Here is a 26,158-nt window from a genome sequence, read left to right on the forward strand (position 1 = left end):
AAATAGTTTCAAGAACACACTTGGCTCCAAATTCATTCCTGCTTTGCATATGTGAGTCTTCCAAAGGAACTGCTTTTCTGATGAACAACTCCCTTGCTCTACAGCCAGGCAGTGTAAACCAGGAGGGTCCATTTGGTCAGAACCCTGATCCCACCCTTTAACCTAGCAGAGACAGACCTACCGAAGATGAGATGCAAACTTAGGCTGTTTAGAACCTGAAGACAAGTTCAAAGAGACCCCAGGCACCAGAAATTTGAGAAGCCTTGTGACAAATCACCAGTTTTTAGTGTCTTCCATCAAGACAAGGTGCTTGGTGGAAGAGTGAGGAGAGACCAACACATCATGTAGGATGCTCATGTAGGACCCAATGGGCAAGTTGGTTTTGGTCTCTCACTGTCATCCCTCAAAAATGCCCTGCTGATCACCCATCTGGGAAGCGAAAGCATGCAAAATAAATCACTCACTGTCAAAGCTGGTCCCAGAGAGCCCCTGTGGGACCTGCTCCTCATCAAGACCCCAGGTGGGCACTTCTGGCTCAACAAACAGTTGACAACAAACTGGGGTGGACAGTGTGGATTACTGACAGAAAAATCCACCTCGCTTGCACATGGGCTTGTCCTGGCCCCCCTGACTCCTAATTTTCCTTTCCAAATGCCAAGCTGAGCCTTTGCATCACAAGAGCCAGCTCCACCAAAGCTCCTTCCAAGCAGCCACATGCCCTGGGAGAGGCCCCCACCCCACAACCACTCACTTGGGCACTCTGTCCAGGCTTCCCACGCAGACCTGCTGGGGAGGAACCGCCTTCCACCTCTTGGCTTCCACCACAATAGCATCTGCATCCACCAGACCGAAGCCATATAGATGGCTAACTGGAAAGAGAGAAGACTCAGAAACCCACTGCTTTCCAAGCAGGGATCAGGATGTCCTCCTAGTGCTTGGTGGGTCATCCTTCAACCATCAGGGAAGGCACGGAGTTGTCCTTGTTGGGGTATGAGGTGCTCCAACATGTGCCCTGCCCATGTTACACCTCAAATTCACACTGGCACCATGGAAAAAAACATCGCTGGGAGCAGCCCGTGTTGTAGCTCAGGAGAGCCTCCACCAAGCAAAGCTTCCAAACCTCCATCAAGTAAGGCTTCTAAGCACACTGCCCCATAAATTACTGCCCTCTCCTCTTTCTGCTCAACCACCTGATGGCAGGAGCTCCCAAGCAGCTGAAAGTGGCCACCCAGGGAGAACGTCTCCATGAGCAAAGCTCTGAGGACCTTTGTTTTCCCTTGGGTGGCCATTTTTACCATGCCACCTTCGCTCCCACACCCCTCACCTTTATGCCCCGCACCGTTGGTCTTCCAGTCAGACGCTCGCAGGTGCACTGGCCGTGAGGTTTTGACCAGCAGATGCTGGACATCTCTCCAGGTGAGCAGGGGGCTGCAACAACATACAGTTCATGGGATGGCTCTGCTGCTCCCAGTCTTCCCAGCAGCAGCAGGGACCCCCATTGGGTTAAAAAACAAACAAAAACAAAAAAACCCTCTTTCCTGCTCCAAAAGAGCATGAATTGCTGATTTAAATGCTGACACCCTGCCTGGAGGTTGACCATCACTTGCAGTGCCCCAGCAGAGGGGGGTATCCCAGAGAGGGATGCCATGTGCCCATGGGCATTGCAGGACTTATTCCTGGCCAAGGGGCTTTAGTGCTCACGCTCCAGGGTATAACTGAAGCAAATCAAGGAGGTTTTCCCCATTTTCTTGCAGGAGAACAGGAAGGAAGCGCATCCTGAGGCAGGGTACTGGGCTCGGCAGCTTGCTGATACACAGTGCTGAGCAAACCTTCCCTTTATAGGAATAACAGCAAAAATTGCTGGAAAAAAACCCTGGGTTGCTTATTTAACAGAAACATGAAACCCAAAGTGTTTCCAGCCCCCTGTCTAGGCTGGGTTTCAGTGAGGTTTCTCTGTTCAGGGTGCTGGACACTGAGCACTGGTGCTTTTGAGCCCCCAACAAGATCCCAGCCCAGGGATATTGCTGAAGAATTTTCCACATTTTTCTTACAGTCAGTTCTTCGGCATCTCAAGCTGGGATTTATATTGCTCTTGAGCAACGGTGAAGAAAAGAAATTCAATTTATTCCTTCTTGTCATAATGGAGTGCCTGAGCACCAAGCTCTGGTACTTAATGTTGCGTGTTACGCCTCAGCTAAACAATTCAAAAATTACATCTCAAGCTCTTAATATATGAAAAAGGCATCTCTAGAAACATGCCCACCTGATCCAGGTGCTGGGACTAAGCTGCAGGAGAGGGACTGGGATCGACACACTGTGATCACCATCCCTGGATGCAAGCGCAGTTCTGCCCTGTGGCTTATTCCCAGCCTTATTTTTATTTCCACCCCATAAAATTAATAATAAGCTTATGAGAAGATGTTCCATGAAGCAACACAGGGATGCCCAAGGGGTAAGCCTGGTGCCTCACAGGGACTGCTCCTGGGCTGGGGAACCACGACAGGACCAGGATAGGACCAGGATGGAGGCAAGAGGCAAAGAGCAGCTCCTTTGAACTGGGAATCCTGTCACTGCTGGTCACACACCATGTGGGTTTTTGACATTATGCAAAAGTAGTCCTTTTCCCCCAGGAATGAAACACTTGCTGAAAACCATCACTTCTACAGACATTTTCCATTTTCTGTGATGTTTTCTGACATTTTTTTTCCAGGAAGCATTTATAAAACTCCTGTTGGAGCTGACTGTCAGCAGTTTCAATGCACCAAATGAAAAGCCTGACTTATCTCACCAACCCCAACTTTTCAACAGATGGCAACAAGAGAAGAATTAGCTCAATAAAACACCTGCAGGAAGATTAGATGCAAAACAACAACACCATATCAAACCTTGCCAAAAAGGAGCAATTTAGAATAACTTTGCCCCATTTTGAGTTGCTCCAGAGGAAAAACACCCACCTTTTTCCTTTCTGATTTTGTTCTCCAGATACTAAATGTGGAAACATTTCCCCCACAAGCTGGTGGCGAGGTGACACTTACTTTGCCTCCAAAGCCAAAGCAATGATGCCCGCAACCATGGGGGCGGACACGGAGGTGCCAGTGTGGCCGTCTGTGCAGCGGTGCCGGAGATCTGTGGTGACCTGTGGAGAGAGGAGCTGCAGCCCCTGCGCTGTTGGCATGCTCCCAGCGTGGGCACTACCCCACCGAGCACCCCAGGTTTGCTTGGAATGCTGCCAGGAGGGAGCTGAGCCAGCAGGTACCCAACCCCTGCCATGGTTCCCATGCCATCAGGCTGCCCAGAGCCCCCAAAAATGGGCTTCAGATGTACTTGGCACAGAAGAAAACACCCCTGCTTACATGTTCCTTTGTTCAAAGGTGCAAAAACTGTTTGAAAGGGGAAAAAAAAAAACAATTTCACTGTGGATCAGCTGGAGGAAAAGTCACAGATGGAGCAGTGTGAGTGGGACAGACCTGGCGTGAGTATGCACCCATGGGTGCATGTTGAGCTGTGCCACATTAAACACTTTCCTTAAAAGCTTCAGCTTCTGGTGTTGGGCAAGAATTTCCATTTGCATGGGACGGGAAAAGGCAAAAAAAAGCGCCATTTCCAGCTTTTTTGTTTCAGGACAGAGCACAATACTTGAGCACCAAAAGCTTGGAGAGGGAAGGTAGGCAGAGATGCTCTGTCGGTTACATTTTTAAAAGTCTCCTAGGTTTTGAGTTAATCTGGTGATTTCTGGAGCAGGAGTGACGTGCCACCCAGTTTGTCCCCGAAGTGCCTCTGGAAGCTGCTTTTTTGCCCCATAATGCTCCAGCAGCACTAGACTAGTGCTAGTCTCTGCCATGCAAATGCTCCCGAGTGCCATGAAAATGGCACTTGGACTGTTGTCTGGGTGGAAATTAATAATTTATGGCCCAAACAAATCACTCCTGAATAAAAATAATTTTAAAAAGACTTGTAAAAGAACCCCACAATGCTCCTCCCCCAAAAAAATCCCCTAATTTGGGTGCAAAACTCCCTCCCAGCTCGGGTAAGGCACCGTGCCAGCGGGTGATGTCTCACTGCCCAAGGTTCAGATGATGCGCAGGGACATTGGTAACAAGAGGCCTTGCTGTGATGAGACCACAGCAGCTGTTGGGACAGGGCAAATACAGCCTGGGCAGCAGGGAAAACCAGACTGATCCACGTGTGCATACACCCTCAGGCAATTCCTGGGCTCTGAAAATCTCTGCTCCCCATTTGGGGTTGCCACATCCCTACCAAACACCTCCATCCTCCCTCTTTTTTCTCTCTCAGGCTAAAAATCCTCAAAACTCTTTTCTTTTTTTTTTTTTTTTTAAGCAAGGGACAGTGAGCAAGCACTTTGGGGAACAGGTAAATATTTGCACGAGTATTTTTGCAAACCTCCAGCCCTTTCACCCATTTACCAGCCACATCCCTGAGCAATTCCCAAGAGCAATTTTTGCTCCACCATAAAAAACCACAAGCAAAACTCACTGCAGGACTAAGGGCAAAGCTTGGCTCTTACAACTGAACAATCATCCAGCCCAGCCACGTAGAAAACATCCAGGGGATGCTGCCCCATGTGACATCGGGGTAAAACTTACTATTTTCCGCTCATAAAAAGCCCCGCTGCTGTAGGTGGTGGCAAGGGTGGAGGCACACTCCTCCAGGTACCAGGGCTTGTAGCCGTTCTCGGTGGTGCTGCTGATGGAGATGGTGTAGATGCTGTTGGTGTAGCCGTCGCAGGAGCAGTAATCGCCCTCTCTGCCGCCGTTCCCTGACGCCCAGACAAAAATGGACCCCAAACCCCTGCGGCCCTGTGGGCAGAGAGGGGACAGGGGGGGTGAGAGGGGGCATTTGCCTGGGATGAGAGGCCATCTCGGCACAGGGAGGAGGGGGCAGCCCCCCGCCAGCGCTGGGATGCCGTCGGTAAGCCTGGTTTTGGGTCTGGATATGGGCTTAGGTTAGGGTGGAAGGATAGGTCCCACCCTGTCCAGCGCTCAGCCCCCTGGATCAACACCTGCAAACGTGTCCCTCAGCTCAACCAGCCCCTGTTTTACAGGCAGCAGCTCCCCGCGAGGATGGAAGAGCCTCCGGCGATAGGGATTTTGGCATCTTCCATGGTCTCTCCTGGGGGAAAACATCTCAGGTGCTCAGAGCCCCTGGACAAAGCAGTAACACCCGGCACGGTGCTTGCTGGGGTGCAGGGATGGCCCTGTGGGAGGAACTGGCAGGGACACCCCCAAAACCCATGTCTCCCTCATCTTGAGCCCACAAAGCTCATTGCGAACCCACCCAAACTACCAGAAACCATCCCCTGACCTATCTTTTAGGTTCCTTTCGTATGTTTTTTATTTTTTCAATCCTGGCCTTTTCTCTCCTCCCCACCACTTGGCAGGAACATCTGATGGAGCCATCCCCACCGGGTACAGCTGCAGGAGCCCGCCGGGAATTGGGGGGGTGGGAGGGGTGCACCAGCTGCCCAGACCTCCCTGGAGCTGGGGGAAAATCCCGCCCAGCAGCGGTGGCCGCGGTGCCAACGAAGGGCCCCTAATGAAGGCGATGGCGGAGGGGCAAGCCCCGCTCACCCTCTCCATCCAAACTGCTGCCAAGGGCACCCAGGAATAACCCAGCCCCCTGGGGATTCGCAAACAGCCTGCCACAGTCCCAAGGGAGGATTTTTGGTGGCCCAAGGGGGTTTGGGGCAGGAAATGAAGTGGCTGGGTTGCTTCCATGCCTCGCAAGGCAGGGCTCTCCGGGGAGGGCTTGGCAGGCGATGGAAGCACACGGCGGCGGCGGCGGCGGAGCAGCCTCATCCTCCCCGCGGCTACTCCTGCCACGGAGAGATTTCAGCGCTAGACTGGGCAGGATCTGGTGTTTACCTCCCTCCCACTGCTCTGTGGCAGCTTCCTCCACAAAAAATAATAATAAGAATAATCATAATAAATAAAAAAACCAGCTTTGCTCCAGAGGAATTCACTGGGATTTATTGTGGGTTTTAAGTACCGGGGGGAGAGGGATGGTTTATTACCTGTCTCGCCCTCCTCCTGGGGCAGAGGCTCTCCGAGCTGACCCTGCCTCTGGATACACAGGCTAAGTCAGGCTCTCTTGTTACTTTATGAAAGTTTTCATTATCTGGGCTGCCTCGCAGCCAAACTGGGTGGGTATTTCCCTAGCAAAGATTAATAGAGCTGTCTGGGACTCTTCAAGAAAAAGTGCAGTTGCAAAGGGAATTACTGCCCTGCCCCGCATCACGGAGAGCTCAACTCAGCTTGCCAGCCCACCAAGCTTGCTGCTGGCATCTCCAGTCCCACCTTCCAGGGTTCCCTGGATCTCCGAGGCAGCAGCATCCCAGCCCCCGTGCTCAGTGCAGGCAGTGACCATCCGGCTCTCCAACACTAAAATCCACCCATCTCCAAGGATAAGCCCTGCTGCATGCAACCCAGTCTCTCCTAAATCACTAACTGGAGGAATAAAACCAGGCACCAATTGCCAAAGGCATGCGGAGATGTAGCAACGATTTTGATTTGGATCAGTAGATGGGGGGCCCAGACCTCCCTTGTACCCTGCACCTCGAGCGTTGCAGCTGCGGGTGCTGGGAAAGGCTGCTCGGTTCTGGTCCAAACCCCGCACCCCCATGATGCCCAGGCAGGGCTGCGCTGGAGAAAAGTGGGTTCGGAGCCAGCATGGTTGCACGAGGACACAAACAGGCATATCAATGACACTAGAGCAACACACATCTAACACCTGACAGTGTTTCCCGGCAGAGTGAGCTCACCGCGTATTGCAACTCCCTTGGATTCAATAAAGCCACTCTTACCCTTTGCCCTCCAACAAACAACTACCAAGATTTTCACAAGCAGACCCCAAACAGCCATCTCCTTCATTTACCATCCTCCTAAGCCAACACCATCCTGGTCAGGGGGGCTCCTGGCCACTACAAAGCCTGGATCCAGATCATTTAAACCAGGGAATCCCTCCCTGGCCTAGGCTGGGGATGCTCCGGCTGTCCCCATCAGCACATTGGTCGGATGTGAGATGCACAGCATCTCCCCGCTTCCATGGAGCAGCCGGGGCTTGGGTGTTTGCCCAACGGCACTCCATGAGAGCCCAGGATAAATATCCCCTTGTTAGCTTGGGAACTAATAAGGTGTGTGTGGCTGGAGCGAGAAACAAGAGGATAAATTACCCCAGCGCAGTCCTATCGCTAATAGATAAAGGTTATTTTAATGTTTCCATTAAAAACTCAATTTTAAGGATTTATAACTCAGTTACAGCTGTTCACTCGGGCTAAAGGTGGCAGCTAACTATCTGCTTGCAGCTTTCCTCATTATTTAAGAAGTTGGTAATTAAGAGCTGTGCATGCAGGACAGTGGGTGCCACAAATACATGTGGCGGGGGGGGGGAGCAGAAATAAGGCTGGCAGGGTCTGAAATCCCCCGGGAGACAGAAACAAGCATCCCGAAACAGCGGGGCTGTGCCGGGCAAGTACCCTGCTGCCGCCCATTTGATCCAGCATGGAAAAATAAGGTCTAAAAAGCAGCTTGTTTCCCCCGTATTGACACGGCGTGAACTCCCCAGCACTTCAATGGGTTCCTCGGCAGGCTCACCGCCCCGGCAGGAAATCAAGTAAATAGTGGGAAAAACACTCCACCCTATTTTTAGATAACAGGCAGGCTGCGCTCGCCGGCCCGTGGCCACCCCAAATCCCTGTGCGCTTCGAGAAGAGGCAGCAGAGGCAGGAGTGGAGGCAGGGAGCAAAATGGGCAGGGCTTCCAAGCCCAGCCTGGGGCTGCCAGCAGCAAAACCCCAACCCCAAATTTGCCAAAGCACCCAGGGGACACTCGCTGCAGAGTCCCAAGCTGCCACAACACTTCCCGCGGCACCTGCCGAGCTGCCAAGAAAGGTCTTTTTCCTGATGCTTTTAGCCAATATTGGGCATTTTTTAAAATCGCCCAAAAAGAGAAGGGGCACAGGAAGGCCAGGAGATCCCCAATGGGGACTGACAGCTGTCAATCACATGTGACACCAGCTGAAAACTCTCACTGGAGGACTTCAGGGACAATAATCTGAATTTCTCCTGTGCCCCCGTGGCCGGATTCTGTGGCGGCACCCGTGTCGCCTCCCCAACCATGACACGGCCACTAGTCTGGGTTGAAAACCAGGGAAATGCTTAGTGTGATGGAGACCCCTGGGAGAGGATACCGGGGCCCTGGGGAGGGTGAAGGAGCAGGGGAAGAAGATGCCGGGGGGGCAGCCACTTCCCTCCATACCAGCACCCGGGGGGATATTTTGAGGTGCAAAGTCACCCCCCCTCCAAGAACAGCTTTGGCTTTCTCAGCCCGGCAGAGCTTCGCAACTCAACCTGGGGCCTGCCTGCCCTGCCGGAGCTCTGCCCAGCGGCCAGCCGTGCTGAGGGGTCCTGCCGGGGCCGCGCCATCACTGGGCACCTCCCGCCGTCACCACCCTCAGCTGCAAAATCCACCGGAGCTCTTAGGGACGCCGGGGAAAACTAGGAAAAATTAGAGATGATTCGCCCCCCCCCCACCCCCACCCCAGCCCTAGCGATGCCATCGCCTCGGGGGGCCGAGCCGCCCGTCCCCGCGCCAGACCCCGGGCCAGCCATGGCCCTGGCACGCATTCCCCACGGGGCAGGAGGAGGAGGGCGAGCGCGTCTGGGCGCTGCAGGATCCACACCTTTTTAATGCCATGCTCAAAAGCCTGTTTGGCCAATAGACCAGGTCCATCAACTGTCTTCCCATCATCATCTGGCCCCCAGCTCGCGCTGTAAATGTCAATGTAATCGGGTCTGATGCCAAGCGACTTCGCTTCAACAACATCTGTTACATCGCCATCTAACATACGAATGCCTAAAAGCACAAAAACATCAGACATTAGGGCTTAATGGCTTGGATGAAAGTGCGAGGATTGCAATCAAAGGGCTTTGTTAGCGGCGGCAGAAACCACATGGCTTGAGCGCGCCTGGAATAGCTTCAACCCGCGGCCCCGCACGCTAACGAGCCCAGCGGAGGGATGCTGGGGAGCTATTTTGGAAAGGTTTCTGTGTTGTTGGCTTCATGGCAAGTGATGGAGAAAGGGGGGTTAAAATTTACTTCCCCTCCATCGGGGGGGATTGGGCAGTAGAAGTGGTGCTGCACTTGCTGGTGGCAAAATCCCCCTGCTAAAAAAAATTTTTCCTCCTTGTAATTAATCAGCTAATTCACTCCTCCACCTGGAAGATACCAGTGTTTCCTGAATGCTCACAGCCTCTTGGCTTTGGGCACACCAGCAGGATGAAGCCTCTCCCCATGAGTGGGGACAACTGTGACTGTCCCCGAAGTCTGTTACTGCCCAGCTGATGCCAGTGGTGCCTGGGAGGAGGAGAAGCTCCAGGAGAACCCCCAGGCTGTGGTCTGCACAGCCAAAGCAGAGCCAGGACCCCAGCCCACGACAGGACGACGATGCCACCTGGGATAACCTCACTTCAGGCTGGGAATACCCACAGGCACCAGCCAGGGCGGCTCACGGGCAGAGCCCACCAACCGTGGCAGGACCAGCTGGGGGATTGTTGCACACCCCCAGCCTCCAACTGCTGCAACGTGAGGGTTACAACCCTCTCTGCTGCCCATCACCCTTTCCCCGCTGGATTTCCCCCTTGCACGGTGGGCAGAGGGTGCCAGGCACCCCAAAGGACTGCCCAGAAACAGTCCTTACAGGACAAGAGATGCTGAAAATTTCAGCATCCTATTTCGCCAGCCAGGGAGAGTCTGGTTTATAAAAATGCATTTCCCCTTCCACATGTATTTTTTCTTAAAGCAAACAAATGCAGGCAGATGTCATTACAGCTGCAGCTGCACTCTGGACACCAGTCAACTCAAATATCTCTTTCCAGCACTGTCCCCTACCAGCCAAAAACAAGCTTAGAAATATAAAACCAAGGAGCAGAGCAGTTCCCAAAAACTTCCTCTCTTTGTCATGTTAACAAGAAAATATGAGGAGAAGGAGTGAAAAGCTGAGCCCCGTGTCTGAGCCGTGCCCAGCTGCGGCGCAGCAAGTAAAACCACTTGAGGGATGGTTTTCTGCACTTGCTAAATGTGGGCACATTCGTCAGTGAGCCCAAAGTCAGCTTCAAGTCAACCCAAAGCCAACCCAAATTTAGCTCAAAGTCAGCCCAAAACAGCCCAAAGCCAGCCCAGAGACAACCACCCACAAATGCAGAAAACCCCAGGTTAAATAATGGGGAGCAGGAGGGAGGGGGGAAGGATGCTGCAAAATAAATGAGCTCTTTGCCACGCAGGGAGCCATACTGGCCTCCAAAGCAAGCGTCTGAGGAAGGGGAAAGGAGGAGGAGGAATAGCTGGAGCCCTTTTTGTTTCTTGAGCAGCAATGCATTTTGCCTGGAGCAAATAAAAAGAAATGCAAGAGCGCTGAAGAGCAGCCAGTAAAATTAGATGGTAGCTTTCTGAGTGTGACAAATAGGCTTCCCCAACAAGTTCTGCTCATTAATCGCTGCTTTATTTGCGTAATCCATCTAAAATCACTCTCGCTGCAGCTATAGAGTACTTTCCTCCATGATCCCAAACTTGATATGGCTATGACTTTATTTTTCCCCTTTGCCTGTTCATGCTGTGGGAAGCCCACAGCCCCAGCCCTCTGCCAGGTGCCTTATCTCACTCAACACCTCCCCAGCACACCCCCAAGGCAAGGCACTCTTTAAAGGCAGCAAATTAAAATGAGACCCATAGGTCGTTATAAAGTCAACAAGTAACCTCTTCTCCATGGCTGCTGCGGAGAAACGGGCTTGAAAAGGAGCATGAAGGCAATGGCCTGATCCTGCAGGATGCAAAACTGCTCTAACCCCCCCCAGGAGATTTGCCTTGCTCTGCTGCTGTTTGGCGTGTGCTGGGAGGTGAATTTTTAGAGGCAAGGAGCTTCTAAGAAGCAAGAAGCCATCTTGCTAAGAAGCCCGTGCCACCCTGCCATTCACCCTCCCCAGGGTTATTTCTTCCCTCTGGGGATTTTCCCGGCACAGGGAACCATTGATGGTGCTTGGCCAGGAGCAGGACTCGTGCGGGCATGGTCCCAGTGCGGACACAACCCTTAAAAATGCTCTTCTTGCACAGCCAGGGTGAACAAGCTGAGAAAAGGAACTCAGCCCTGAATCTACCCATGGGCGCTTGGGTCCATGCTCCTGATGGTGACTTCTCCCAGCGCTGGGGTGGCAGGAGGGGTTGCAGAAATAAAACCCTCCTGTTCCACCCGTGCCAGAGATGGGGCTAAATCCCCTGGCGAGGACACCGTTCCAGGCATCTGTCTCCTGCATGGTCCTGCCAGCCACACAGATGGGACACCGCACTCCCAAGCCCCCGACACCCCCATCTCCATGGCAGGTGCTATACCATATATACCTCCAATTTGGTGATAAACATTGATTTGCTTCCCGCGCTTTGTGTTATTTGAGGGACCAGGCGAAGGTCCCCCGCTCTGTACAGCCCTGCCCTGCCCCCCCCACCTTGGTGTTTTCACCACAAAGGTACTTTGGGGGTCCCTCCAGACCCCCCACCACAAGCGGCTCATCTGAAGACATTAACCTCACAAACAGGTGATTTCAGCTCTGAAGCTAAACCAGCACCACTGACCACAGCAAATGCAGCCACCCCAGGCACAGCCCCCCTGTGAGCAGCCGTGGACTTTTGGGGTGAAACCACCACATCCTCAATCCACACGCATCCTCACAGCAAGGATGCAGCCCAAGCAGAAGGTCTCCACCCTGAAATACATGGAGCCAGGGTCCCCTCAACCCCCTATCACCCCATCCTCCCCCAAGCTCCCCCGGGGCTCCCTGCAGCCAGGGCACCAAGGAGGAGACTCTCCTGGCAATATTTGGGGGAACCGCATCCTACCACCCACCCCGGGAGCCCACCGGCACAGCCAGGGTGGCTGCAGTCCCTTGGGGAGATGGCGAAGGGCAGGGGAGCTGCAGGCAGGTGCCAGCCTCACCTCCAATGCGTGCATTGTAGGCGATGCCCACGACGCAGTACGAGTTGTTGGCCGCCGCTGCCACTTCCCCCGCACAGCGAGTGCCATGCCTGCAAAGAGAAATCCCCCATGAGCTGGTGTCCCACGGCAAAGGATCCCTCCAGCCAACCCCCACTCAGCACTCAGAAACCAGTCCCGAGGCCGGAGCGGTGGAGGGAAATGCCCCCAAGAGCTGGAGAGCCTTTACCCAAAACCCACAGCAAGGAGCTAGGGGATGGATGAAACTAATGCAGAAAGCAATTTGCTGTTTGCATTTTGCACCTCGATGCAATTTGCTCTTTGCATCTTGCACGGAGGTGCAATCTGCTCTTTGCATTCCCATTTCGTTTCCACATGTGCCACCACGTGCCCATCCTGCTTTAACTGGAGCTCAGAAAGCACGTCCAAGCTTTGACATCTAACCCACCCAGCTCAACTCGTGGTTTAATCCCTGATCATGGCGAGAAACCCCCGACTCCCAACCTGTTGTTTTGTGGCCCAAGGGTTCATTCGCAATTAGCACAGTTGCCACAGGCTGCATTTGCATTAAGCGCAATGACCCTGTGCAAAGCCCATAACGCAGCATCCTCTGCAGTGCTGGGGATGAGGAAAGGCTACAGACCTGGAAGACCCCCCAGGGGGGCCACCCAGCCCCAGGGACTCCCGCATGACCGGTCACACAGCCACCGGCTCCGTGGCAATTAGCACTACGTACTTATTCTCATTGCTGGCATCATAGCGTGGAGTTGGGTCGTGGTCGTTCCCGTTGACATCGTAGCTTGCAAGAGGGTCCTGAAAACATATTGCCACCATTAGACCCGACTTACCAGCAGAGCGCAGGACAAAGCAGCCTCAGCAGCGGCACGGTCCTGCTTCACCTGCAGCCAGCCCGATGGGCAGCAGAGCCAAGCCGGGCACAAAATGCCATTTTCCCCTTGGTTTCTGACTATTTGCTCAGGATAGATCTGTGCTGCAGCCCTGCATTTTTCCCAAGGGAAACAGGCTGCTGTGTCAGGGACAGCTCCTCTGAACCCCAAATTCTGCTGGTTCCAGCACCGTCCATCATCGTCCCCCCCCCCCAGCCGTCTGGGGTTTGAGCTGGGGCTGTGCGGGTTCATGCAGGTTTTTGGCTCTGCCCTGGCGAGCCGGAGGGAGGCGGCCACTTCCCAGGCAGCTGCAAAGGGAGTTTTCCCCAAACCCTCTTGTCTAGAAAGCTCGTTTCCTTCTTAAAAACATCTTGAGCTTTTTTAAAAAAAAAAAAAAAACCACACTTTTCTTCTAATCTGCCAATGCACAGACTTAAGCTGTGTTTACATGCTGAAATTCTCCATAAATCAATTCACTGCGAGGACCAGCCCCAGCCCACCAGCCCCAGCCCGTCCCCCCCCAGCTCACATAGTTTTGCAGGAGGTCAGGGTGGTTCCTCTCTATGCCGTCATCGAGGATGGTGACCACCACGTTTTTGCCAGTGTAGCCCCTCTGCCAGGCTGCCAGGATGTTCATCTCCGACCTGCAGCGACTGCTTTTATCACCACAGTGCTAGGGGGAAAAAACACAGCTGCAAAAGGGCTGCAAGCCCATTTCGGCCTATCTAAGTGAGCAGCCAGGCTGGGAGCTCATTTAATCAACCAGAAAATATATTTACATCCCACCCCCTGCCATATAACTCATATGATTTGTTATAACTTTACTCCACTGATCAAAGCCATCCAGCAGCACTTAATCCAGGCAGCACTTTCTCCCTATTATTTTTTTCCTCTTCTATTTCAAATACTGAGGGCTCTTTAGTTTTGAAGTGTTCATTTCCTTTCTGCTCTTAATTTTCAATGAATTTTCTTGTCAAACACAGACCAACGAAGCAGGCAGAAGAAAAATGATATTGCCAATAGATGGTTGCAGCTCTATTTGCAGCAAACGGATATTGCAGCAAACACAGGTAAAATGCAGCAGTGCTGCTCCCCAGCCTTCGCTGCGCAGGCCATAACGAGGGGCTGTTAATGATGGTAAAACACTTCAGACTAGACTCTCACATATACTAATGTACAATTTTTAAATGCTGCTGCCAAGCACATTTGCTGAGATTAAGGTGTTTCGTTACTGGCCAGACTGAGCAAAGATTGATGATGCGTTTGATTAAAAACAAACCCCCTGCCCGGCTGTAAAGCAGCGGGTTCCTCATGGGGCGGCAGCCGGGAGATACCCACCAGGTACCACATGTTGGGCCACACTGGGTCGTTGAAGGGCAGGGCATGCGGCTCGCCTCGGACCTGCCTCTTCACCCGCCGCTTCACCTCCTGCTGCTGCAGCCAGTCCACCTGCAAGCAGAGCCGTGGGTCAGCATCGCCCGCAGGCACACAGCCCGGCATCGCCCGCTGCAATGGGATGGGGGACGCAGAAGCAGTGCAAACCGCAGCCTCCACCCATCCCAGCATCACCCCAAGATCCAGCAAAACCCCATCTCCTTGGCCAAAGCTGCTGCAGAGGTAGTAGCTCCGTTTTGGGGGATAAAGGATGGATGGGCAGGCGGACAGGGCAAGCTCAGCTCTGTGTGGTCTCTGTGCCAGGGACCAGATTTCTCTCCTGGTGCAGCAAAACCCTTGAGCACAAGTAACGTCGCCTCCAAGCGCGTGCCTAAACCCCCGCCGGCTTAACGAAGCACTGAAGCACGTGCTGAGGTCCCGCTAGAGATGAACCACATATTTCAGTGTTTAGTCAAAGTGCTGGAGAAGATTCAGGTTTCTTGCTTAATTTTGGGGCTGATCCTTCCCCCCAGCTGGGAGGCAGCAGCAGTAGCTCAGCCCCAAGACTCCAGCACCTGGCTCCAGGGCTGCTCATCCTTCCAGCTCCTCTCCTCCTGATAAAACAACAAAATCAAGGGCTTTATCCCAGCACAACACACATTTCCCAAAAATACAGGATGACCACACATGGCTGTGGCAACTCTCAGGGGACGTGGCCAGCTCCAGACAGGCATTTTTGGCACCAGCTGCGGACGATGTGGCCTTGGGGCTGACTGCTCTGACATTTGTTTGCTTTTCAGTGGGGCATGACATACAGAGAGATCAAACGGGAAATGAGCCGGAAAAGGCTGGGATTGGGAAACGCTGGTGTTTGCCTGCGCCACTGCAGCAGGAGCTGCCTAAGGTACCAGTTCAGGAGCAGCCGCATCCCATCCCCAGCGAGTGTTTTTTCCCCCAGGCCCTTCATTACACACAAAAAGGGCTCTCCTGCCTTCAGCATGCAGATAAAGTCCAGGTTTCTTGAAAATAGGTTGTAAAAATAATTTATAGACCAAATCTTCACATGTGCTTATGCTGGGGGGAGAAGGGAAGGACCAGCGGATGAGCTGGTGGGGTTTCGTGGCACGTCCCTCCTTGCCAGACACTTTCTCAGGGCCTTTTGGGAACAGCAGAGCTGCTTGTGGGATGTTTCTATTCTTGTGACTAAGGTTTTGTAACTAAAAGAATAAAAATCCAAATTGCAAGTTTTTGTTGGGCTTATTTATGTAAAACTGTCGGCTGAACCACGTTCTTCTTGCACGGTTTATAGCTGTCTGACTTGGATGGAGGTGGATGGGGAGCTGTGCGTATCAGAAACCCAGCAGTTTCCAGCCTAGAGCTTGGTTTTTAAACTCATACATATTTTAAAGAAAAAAATACTGTCAAAATGAAAAAAAATATATATATTTCATAGAAAAATGAGTTTCCATGCTGCCTCGGCTGACGACAGCATCCTGCTTTGGTTATACAACGATGGATTTAAGCATTGGAAGCAAAAATACAACTCCATGGTCTAGCTAACAAAAAAATAAAATATGTATGTTAAATAGAGGACATGGCTCCTTAAAGCAGCACTCTTCGGCAGTGTTACCGCAGGTCTCACTGGCCAAGCCACAGCAATCGCCTGTCCTTTTGCTGGATGCAGTAACAACGGGAAGACATGGGATTTTTCAGGGTTTTGCCACAAGCTGCAGTGCCTCCTGGGGACATCTTCATCTTAAAAATGCTCCTGACCGACCCCAGCACTGCCAGCCGGGAGTCGATGGAGAAGTCTTGTGTGGACACAGATAAATCAGTGGTTTAATGGCATTGATTTCAAGGGGGAGTTGCTAAATCCATGCAGCTGGTGTGGGAAGACAACGGGGGAGCAGGAAGGAGCCCGGGGCATCCCTGCAACAGCTCCCACAGCTTGTGAAACTCAGACCGACTTCCATCACTCCTCCAGGGTGGGGGGAAAAGCTTCTCGGAAATTAAAAAAAAATAAAAAAAATATCTTTTTACTATTAGAAATGACCAAAACTGTTACAACACAGTTCTGAGCCCAGGGGGTCCCTGCTCTGCCTCTGCAAACCCTAATCAGCAATAACGAGGTAACTGTGAGTGGCACCAAAGGACCCTGCAAGGAGGCACAAGTGTACACCAAGTCTAATCCTTCACCCTTGCTGGAAACAGAGGCAGCTTTTTATGTTCCCCCTTACTTTGAAATTTTCAGTGGGTGATGCAGGGATCCCACCACCCAGGGCAGCTCCACCAAACACTATAACCAGCATAGGTGAGGATGCAACCCCCTCTGCGACTCCAGAAAAGCAATAGCCTGGCTTGTTCCAGTGGATGTGCAGCAATTAAAGCAGAGATCCAGGACGAACAAGATGACTCCAGCATGTTTGCCATAAAGCACAGCAGAAATAATTTAGGTGGGGTTAATTTTGCTCCAGGACATGGCCAGAGGCACAGGGACTGAGGCTGTGACATCCTCCGATAAGGATTAAGAGACTGGAGCAGTGAGGCTGAAGGCTCAAGCACTGCAAGGACCAACAGGAGCATCCCAGCAAGCCAGGAAAGTTTACAATGATGAGAGCTGCGAGTGGAGCCTGAGAGGGGTGGCACAGCATGGCATGACCCCATCCTGCATCCCACTGTCCCTCTGCACCTCTTACTCTCACCACCACAAACTGCCCCCGGATTCACTGGATTTGCTATGTCCCTCCTGCTCTCCATCACCTGCCACATTGCTTGGCTCATATCAGCCCCCAACAGAGCAGGCACTGGCCACGGGGGGCTCTTGGGGCAAGAGGAGAGCTCAGCAGCAGTGTGGTCCCGTGGGGACCAGGACCCTGGGTGCTGCCCCATGTTCGCTAGGTCTCCCCTTCCCCAGCTACCCAAATCCTTGGGATGGAGGGCTCAGCCGTGGTCCTCTTGCCAGGACCTGGCTGTCATGCCACCGGCCTCCACGGCAGAACAAACAGATAAATAACTGCGCTGGAAACAATAGCCCCTGGAAGGCACGAACCACCCAACATCTGCAAATGATCAGATCCGCTGGTTCTTTGGGATTTCTGCAAGACTTGTTTCTATCTTCGCTATTCCAGCTCATGGTTCCTTCTGCCTCATGGTGATATTCTCCTGCACCACACAGCTAAGCCAGTGCCATCCAGATGCCGAGACATCTCCACAATGATTTGCAAATGTGCATGGGAGATGGGAAGAGATCACACATGCTAAGAGGTCTGGAACTCCAAGTGATAACAAAGGACTAAGAGAACAGGAGCTAATTGCTCTAGCTTGCAGTCCATAGAACAAGACAAGGTAAACTTTAATAGGAGTAAAAGCCAATTGATTCTGTTTGCATTATAACTCGACTGATTTAAATGGAGGTATTTCAATTGCAGAGCTTAATTTCTCATTTGCTGGGGTGCCTGTGCACCTCCCCGGGGGCAAACAGCTTTAATTAGAGCCCAGCACACTTCCAGGGCACTGACGCTCTCCTTGCTGAGGTTTCCCCTGCTGGCAAGGCAGCCACACGTGTGCCTCCTCAGAAATGTGCTACAGACCCTGTCTAAATATTTAACAGCAAATCTCTCCGGAAAGTTGGCTGGCTGGGGAAAGCAGGGCGCTGCGTGGGTCTGGAGAGATGCAGATGGTACATGTTGTGCTGGGTGAGTTGGAAATGTCTTGGGAAAGAGCATCCCAAGCGTGGCTGGGCATCAGTGCAAGCACCAGCACCTCGCTGCAGCACAGTTATCTTCACCACAATGGATTTTCCTGCATTTATGTCCCCCTCCCCACAAAATACAGACCCTCCCCACACATCAACCCTTCCCCGCTCTGCAGAAGTAATATCTCACAGGACTCTGACACCCAGTGGAGCTGAGGGAGGACGAAAGTGGACGCAGAGCCACAGCCCTTCCCCGCCACCCCAAGCCCAGCTCACCCAAGTCCCGCCTGTCCCTCCTTGCCTTCTCCCCCCCACCTCCCCATTACTTTTGTCAATTCAGCTGCGCTGAAAATCCCTTTGGATGCTTGCTCTAGGAAAAAGCAATGCAGAGCTATTGCCAAGGATTTCACACATAGCAACCACTGAGGCAGCAAGTGTTGTGGCAACTGGATCAACACCCCAAGCATGCAACAGCCTTTCTGTCCTGGAAGGCTTTTCCCCCCTTTTCTTCCTCCCGCCTTTCAGGCAGATGTTAGCGTTTAGTCACTTTAAGTATTTTTCATCACCAATCGACATACCCATGTCCAATGAGTCACCCCGTGCATGCACAGGGCTGTGGTTCAAGGATAACATGTCATCACAAGATGCCTGGGCTCACGCTTGACCCAGACCAAGCCAACAGACTCCTCCGGGGGGAAGTGGGGACCCCGATCCTGCCAGCACCCACAGAGGCAGGTGGACCCCAGGCTGCCCGGCCCCGTACCTTGGGGTCCATGCGGAGGAAGTTGTGTGGTCCCCGGCTGCTCAGCGTTGAACGCTTAAACGTCTTGCTGTGGTGAAAGTGGTAGTAGTTTTCCAAGCTCCCGATCTGCAAAAAAAGAGAAGGGTTTTGTAAAAAAATAAAATAAAATGAGGTTTTCCTGTGGTGCCCCTCATTTCAGTGCTGGCAGCATCCCCTTTGTGCACCAATGCAGCTGTGCCCCACACCGCAATCCCTTGCTCATACAAAGCTCCCTGGCACAGCCAGGGTTCAGGGAAGGGATGTGGGATGCTGGCAGTAACCCCCGTGCCACCACCGTGGCAAACAGCGCTGGTGGCTGGATGCTGTACCAGCACAACAGAGCCCGGGAAACATTTTTATGAATTTTCACCCATTAAACGCATCTTTGCAAACTGCCTTCCATCAGCTTCCAAGCAGAAATAATGAGCTAAAAATGAGCTCAGCAGCTGTGGCGGAGCCGGGGGAGCTGTGCCTCATCATGCTGCCTTTCCCCACCCGACTCTCCAGCTTCGCCCCAGCAGCAAGAACAGCCCTGTAAAGAGAAGTGAATGCAATTCCTGCTAGCCCTGGGATGCTCCTGGGAAGGACAGGACAGCCGTGTGCTTAGCCTGGAGTCAGGGATGGCAGCAGGAGGAAACAAAAATAAAAAAAAAACCACAACTCCCAAGCAAACCAACTACCCCCTCCAAGGGATGTATAACACATGCCCCAGCCTAGAGCCCCTCTCCAGCAGTAAGTGCAGCCCAGGAGCGAAAGCGACTGGGAAAGGCAGCCCCACTGGCTCCCTCCAGCTCTGGAAGCCCCACGCTCCTCTTTTACAAGTTTTTGCCCTGTTTTTTTCTTGCACAGTGCTGAAACATCCCACATTTGCATCAATACACCATGCCAGCCACACCACCCTGCCAAGCCCCAGGGTGGCTGCACTGCTTCCAGCCCTCTCATCCCGGCAGCTGGAGATGCTGCAACTCCTCTTTTTCCATCCCAAAAACATGGATAAAGTCCTGGGGGTACACAAGGAGCCAGGCTATCTCAGTCAGGCACCACATGATGAGCATCCCACAGGGAATCACAGCCGTAGGGATGGGAATGACCCAAAAGCTGCACTCACTGACATGCAGCTCCCAGGTCACGCAATTTCAGTACAAGCCGAGTCTCTTCTATAAATTCCCTTTTCCCTGAGGTTGGTTTTCTTTCCCAGGAAACCCTGTCCCATGGCCAGGAGCTGGATGCTGCAGGGAGCTAGCAGCAGTCCCTACACCTGGCTCCCAGGACCAGGGCTGAGCCACGCTACGAGCCCCCCTCTGCTACCCAGGAGCCGGGGTGACATCCCTGAGGCCAGACTGGGACAGTGGGGAGCAAACAGGTTTGTCCAAACCAGATACTGAAGCAGATGATGACAACTACTAACATCTTTATCACATTTAATACCTTGAGATGTGCCAGTACCTCTTACAAGCATTAAATATTTAATTAGCTTTGCTCTGCCTTTTATGCCAGAATGTCGTTTCATTGACTTTACTGCTGTTAGTGTGATTTTCATAATTTGTTTCCACTCAAGTTCATTTAAAACTCCCCCCTCCCTGCCTTTTTCTTTGCATTACAGCATAGCTAGGCATTTTCCTTTAACATCTACATGCAAAGTGGTGCATCATTGCAATATGCATTTGGCTTTTAAAATCCATTCCTCAAATCCACTTATACTTAGGAAGGGGAAGGAGGTTGCTCCAACTTCCCTATATTTTAGGGAAAACTTGTGCAAGGCTACCCTGCTTCTTGCTCGCTCTGCCTGGAAATCCCAATCTGGCAGCCCGGGTGGTTCAGCTCTGCACCCCCGGCTCAGCCTGCAGTTTGCAGGTTTATAATAATGAGTTTATTCTCATGTCCGGTCCCTCCGGCACTCATCATAACAGGATCACAATCTGTAAACAAGCATCAGCTGAAGAAGCTGTTCCCCATCGGCATGGGCACGGGGCTTTTCAGAAATAAATACAAACTTACCACGCGATGCAAATCGGTAAGAGGATGGGGACGGTGATGATCCCATCCCAGGCTCTGGGGATATGTGGCCAGAGCAGCAGGAAAAGCACCCTGTGCCCCAGGTTCTTTATCCTCCTGGGACTTATGGAAGGAAAAAAGTAAGAAAAACCTTCTCTTGTTGGGGCTAACTTGAAAGCCAGCCCTACTCTGGGCAGAGGTGGGACCCTGCGACCTCCAGAGGCCCCTTTCCACCTAAGGTATTCTAAGGAGAAAAATTTTAAAATGCCATATGATTTTTTAAAGGAAAAGCATTTGTTTTCCTCCTTGAGGTCAGTCAGCTCGGTGAGGGCTCTGCAATGCCACCCCTGGGGATGGGAGTACCAGAGACGCCCAGGAGAGCTGGGTTTTCTCTTGCATCCAACACCAGCAAGACCACAACCCCACGGCCACAGTGATGGGGATGCTGGAGAACCCAGTGGAGCACCCAAGAGGCAAGTAGCAGGACTTTACCAAGGGGTGACTTTTCCTGGCCACCCAGATGAGCAATCACACCCCTCAGCCTCTGAGCAGCCAGTGGCTCGCGCTGAAAAGTCCCAGCTCCACCACAGAGGAGATAGTCCAGGTTGCCACCAACTGCGGTTACAAAGCCCACCCACCGCAGCCCAGGAGACCATGCTGAGCAGCTCCAGACAAGCTTGTTCCCTCCCCAACTGCATTTACAAAGATCAACCTTGATTTTTCAGACATCTAACTTCTGCCAAGAATGTGCACAGGAGGTTCTCATTTCCACAAGAGTCAATTCTAATTTTCCCCAATTGATTCACAGTTTTGGGCTGAAGTTCCAGGAGAAATTTGAGATTTCAAGGCAATTTGAATATGTACCTCAACAAAAACGAGGAGGTTTTCTTCCCCCTCTCTAACTGAGGCAGAGGAAGCCCTGGCTGTGCTGCCCTGCTCAGCTGGGCTGCAGTTGGAGCAAGCCAGAAGCAACGTGAACACGTTTCGCACCCTGCAAAGCCATCCTCACTATGCTGAGGGTGTCGATGGCTCCACTTCCAGAAAATCACGTTTGCCAATGTCATCTGTCCAAATGGGGAAGAGCTTGAAGCTGAAGGAGCTATTTGTAGCCCCTGCGGTACTCGGGTGGTTAGGGGGAGATGGAGATGCACTGCAAAAGGATGAGGCAAGTTGCAAGGGGAGAAATCCTATTTGGGTATAAAGAGAGTAATTCTTTGGGTAGGGTGGTCACACACAGACCTGTGGAGGTGGTGGGATCTCCATCCTTGGAGAGCTTCAAATCTCACCCAGCTGAGGCTCTGAGCAGCCTGATTTAGCCTCAGAGTTAACTGGGGGATTGAACCAGCGACCCTTGCCAGCAGGGATTACTCTATAAACACTGTTATTAACAGTATTAAGACTGCAAGAAGTGTGACCACCTCCCAATCCTGAATTTTCCATTTCCCTTTTCCCCCAAATCCTGGTACCACCTGTAAGCCCTCCACAGGTGGCACTAGGGCAGGGAGAGGCACCCCAGGAGATGCTCCTGCAGCATCACCCAGCTCCTCCAATGCCAAAGACAGTGCCTGCCCTGCCTCATTAACAGCCATTAGTATTTTGAGCAGGTTCAGGATCACTTGCAGCTAGAGACATGGCAAAGGAGAGATTTTGGGGAGCCAGAAGCTACAGAGGGCAGCACTAGAGCCAGTCAGAGCATTGCTGAGCCTGTTCCTTCCCTCCCCATCATAGCAAAGTCCTCCAGCATCTCACCCACACCACCCCATTCCTGCAAAGCACAGCTGCATCGGCGCTGGTGCCCTCCAGGATGGAGCCAGTCAGGGAGGCCATGACTGCTCCCCTCCTGGGGACACCACCCATACCCACTGGGGACAAGGGCTCCAGCCACTGAGCTCCTGCCTTTGGGAACATCATTCTCAAATAATCACAGTGGGATTCAGCCCAGTAAGGACTGAGCCCAGGGCTGCGAGGGCATCATTCCTCCGGCATCCCTTGGAATCCAGGAAAGCTCCAATTCCAGCCCAAAATGAATCCTGTCTGCCTCCTGCACTGCAGGTGAGACTGCTGAGGATGTGCAAGCCTTCCCAAAATTAGTGTTGGACACCACACAGGGGAAAATTTGTGTAAATCCTGTTACTGGGATAGGAACAGACTCATCACCACCCCCAGGACAGTGGGGAAGGCACTGCCCAGGGCACCAGGACCACACAGCCCTCGGCCAGGGCCTGTCCCAGCTCGCCCCAGCACAGCACAGCAAACAAAGACCAGCAGGGAGGAACGAGCAGGCGTCTGGGGGTGTAAAAGCTTTTCCTTTTGTTTAATTGTTTGCTTCACTTAAATAAAAGTTGACGCAAATGATTCCCTTGGGGAAATGTCGCACTGCCATGACCCAGAAGGACTTAAGAGTGTCTTGGTGCATGGGTTGGGCACAGGAACACTCGGGGACAGCTTGGGTATGGGGCAGACACACAAGCTGCAAATCCCAGTGATGCTCTTCCCAGCCAGGAGCATGTCAACAGTCCCTGGAATTGCATCTTGGAGGAAAAGAAGTCACAAGCCACCAGTGCAGGGCTGAGCCTCCCTTGCACCCAGCCGAGCCACACCGTGACCCATCCCCCCTCCTCCTCCCTCATCGTGTTGGACTCCAGCACTTGCCTCCACCCAAACATCTCCCCAGGGCAGGGTGACATGCCCTTGGCAGGGTTTTCCAACAGGTTTTGCACAGGATCAGGCCCCCTGGGAGGGCACATCTCACCAGGGACAGTGCTGTCCCTGGCAGCTCCACAAGCAGAGGATGCGGCAGGAGAAGCTGAGGGCACGCAGGCCCCCACGGGGCTCGGCACACCATGAACCCAGGGCACAATGCAGCAAACATCATCCACAAGTGCACACACACAGGGAAAGTGGTTCCTCAGAGTTTAGCCCTGGAAAAGCTCCTGTGGGAAAAGCCCAAGGGGCTCACGGGAGCTGGAGAGCTGCAGGCAGGGTGTTGAGAACAGCTGGGGAAGCCCCAGTGGTGCACGAGCTCCCAGTATCCGCGGGAAAGGCGGGAGCCAGGAACACCCTGATGCAACCACAGAAATATTTCCCTTGCTCTCCAGCCGGGCTGCCCCGGGAAAGGCCGGGGGGGGGGGGGGGGGGGGGGGGGGGGAGGAAGGGATGGATGCTCCAGCGGGGCCACATTGTGCCCAAGGGCCACGGGGGACAAGCTCAGGAAAGCCAGGAGGGAGCAGATGTAACAGTGGGGAAAGGACACAGCAAAACCCTGACCGAGGAGCTGACGTTAGGCTGATGCAAATCGGGAGAGTGGGAAGCTCAATCAAGATATTCTCTGGCTGAACAGGGATAAGCACTGAAAAGCCCTTTGGGTTGCACAACCACATTCGCCCAGCCCTGTGATAGAGGCATTTGAATAATGTGATTTTCTCCTTGGTGGGACAAGGGCCAAGCACAGCAGGTAGGAGACAGAGGGTGGGACACGAGGGGTTATCCCCCACAGGAGGTCACAGACACCAGTGCAGAAGCCAGTGTCCCTGATCAGCACCCACCCCCCTGAAAATTTGCTTACGCAGCACCCCGTGACTTTAATTATACTTAAAAGCAGGGTTGTGATATAAAGCAAGGTTATAATTTATAGCCCAGGAGACACCTTGGGCAGGCAAGGAACCTGCAGTGCCGCCCAGGCGGAGCGGTGCGGAGCAGCCGGGTGGTGCGGGAGGCGAGAGCTGGAGGACACCAGCCCACACCTGGCTCTGCAGAGAGGGCGAAGTAATGGAGAGGAAAAGGAGCCGCCGGGACAAAAGTGGCCTTGGAGCCACCCACGTGCTGCGGGGGACTGAAAGCAAAAGTTCTTCGTGTTCCCAAAATCTCCGATAAAGCCGGGCCAGAGAGTCCAAAGTTTGTTAAATCCACAGATGGAACTTTCCGGGGTGGGAGGAACTTGTGCAACGCGCCGCCGGTGCGGGAGCGGGCTGCGGGCAGGGTACCCGCGGGGGGCGCCGCCGCATCGGCCTCGTCCCGGGCGCTCCGGGGCCCGGCTCCCGCTCCCGGGACTCCCGGCAGCGCCTCCGGAACCCCAGCGCCTCCCCGGTCCCGGGACTCCCGGCAGCTCCCCGGGACCCCCGGCAGGCTCCTGCTCCCGGGAACCCCAGCGCCTCTCCGGCCCCAGGACCCCCGGCAGCGCCCCGGGATTCCATGCAGGCTCCTGCTCCCGGGACCCCCGGCAGCAACCCGGGACCCCCCCGCCGCCTCCCCGCTCCCGGGACCCCCCGCAGCCCCCGCTCCCCAGCACCTGCCCGCCCCCGCCGCCCCTTACCTGCCCCAGGCTGATGTACCCGTAGGCAGCGGCGAGGCGGGCGGCCTCGGCGGGCCCCCCCCGCACCCGCACGGCCCAGTGGTTGGTGTAGACGGTGCGGGCGGGCTCGGCCGCGGCCCCGCGCCCCAGCGCCAGCGGCAGCGCCAGGGCCAGCAGGCAGAGGCGGGCGGGCGGCGGGGCGGCCGCGCTCCCCGGGCCGGGGCCGGCTGCGGCGGGCATGGTGCGCTCCGCGGTGCCGAGCTGGGCGGAGCGGGGAGCTGCGCCTTTTAAAGCAGCCCCGGAGCCCGGCGGGGGCGGGGGGATGCTCCGGGGGGGGGTGGGGGGGGGGGGGGTGCTGGCGGAGGCGGCGGGGAGGGCCCGGCCGGGCGGCAGCGCCGGGAAAACGGGCGCCCGTAGGACGGGGAGGCTCCCGGGCAGTGCCCCGGCTCCGCTGCCGGCCGCCCGGCATCTCCCCGGCCCCAGCGCCGGCCCCCCTGCGCGCCGGTGCTGCTCCCCCGACCCCCCCCCGCACACCCCTGCAGCCCCCTGCGTGCCTCGGCGGCGCTCCCCGCACAACTCCTTGCACGTCCCTGGGCAGCCCCACTGCCTCCCCCTGCATCCCCCCCCGGCCACCTCGTGTACCCCCCTGCATCCCCCTGGACAACCTCGTGTACCCCGCTGCATCCCCCTCTGCATCCCCCTGGATACCTCCAGTACCCTCCTACACCCCCCGCTGCATTCCCCCGGACAGTCTCCTGTACCCCCCTGCATCCCCCCCTGCATCTTCTCGGACAACCTCCTGGCCCCCCGCCCCTCCCCGTGCATGCCGCGGTGCAGGTCCCCGGAAATCTCCCTGCATCTGCCTGCATCCCCCCTGCACATCCCGGTGCCGCTCCCCAGAACCCCCTCTGCATCCCCCTGCATGTCCCTGGACAACCCCTTGTACCCCCCTGAATCCTCCCATTGTGTCCTGCTGCTGCTCCCCGGACACCCCCCTGCAACCCCCCTGCATTGTCCTTTGTGCCCCTGCATCCCCCCGGGCATCCCCCCTGCATCCCCCTAGGCAGCCCCTCATGCATCCTCCCAGCTTGGCTCCCCAGGTAACCCCATGCACTCCCCATACAGACCCCCCACATGTC

General features: G+C 54.2%; 1 protein-coding gene across 6 annotated transcripts in view; it reads right to left on the reverse strand.

Moving 5' to 3' along the window:
- The window catches only part of PCSK6 (proprotein convertase subtilisin/kexin type 6), a 36,086-nt gene extending 10,723 nt beyond the window's left edge, over nt 1–25,363 (reverse strand). For 2 of the 6 annotated variants that reach the window (XR_013929383.1, XM_080394977.1), the window contains exons 1-11: nt 25,041–25,362; nt 18,716–18,820; nt 14,223–14,333; nt 13,414–13,557; nt 12,734–12,810; nt 12,001–12,089; nt 8,698–8,870; nt 4,605–4,817; nt 3,036–3,136; nt 1,325–1,428; nt 752–869 (exon numbers count right to left, since the gene is read on the reverse strand). Coding sequence is in view for 2 of the 6 variants with exons in the window: in XM_080394977.1 (XP_080251103.1) it covers nt 752–869; nt 1,325–1,428; nt 3,036–3,136; nt 4,605–4,817; nt 8,698–8,870; nt 12,001–12,089; nt 12,734–12,810; nt 13,414–13,557; nt 14,223–14,333; nt 18,716–18,820; nt 25,041–25,259 (1,454 nt within the window). In the remaining 4 variants the exon portion in view is untranslated. Of the gene's footprint in view, nt 1–751; nt 870–1,324; nt 1,429–3,035; nt 3,137–4,604; nt 4,818–8,697; nt 8,871–12,000; nt 12,090–12,733; nt 12,811–13,413; nt 13,558–14,222; nt 14,334–18,715; nt 18,821–25,040 lie in introns of all 6 variants that reach the window. The other 4 variants (XR_013929384.1, XR_013929385.1, XR_013929382.1 and 1 more) reach the window with 3 other exon arrangements.
- Nucleotides 25,364–26,158: the final 795 nt, after the last annotated feature.

The sequence above is a fragment of the Falco punctatus genome, assembly GCF_963210335.1.
Source record: "Falco punctatus genome assembly, chromosome: 7".
NCBI lineage: Eukaryota > Metazoa > Chordata > Aves > Falconiformes > Falconidae > Falco > Falco punctatus.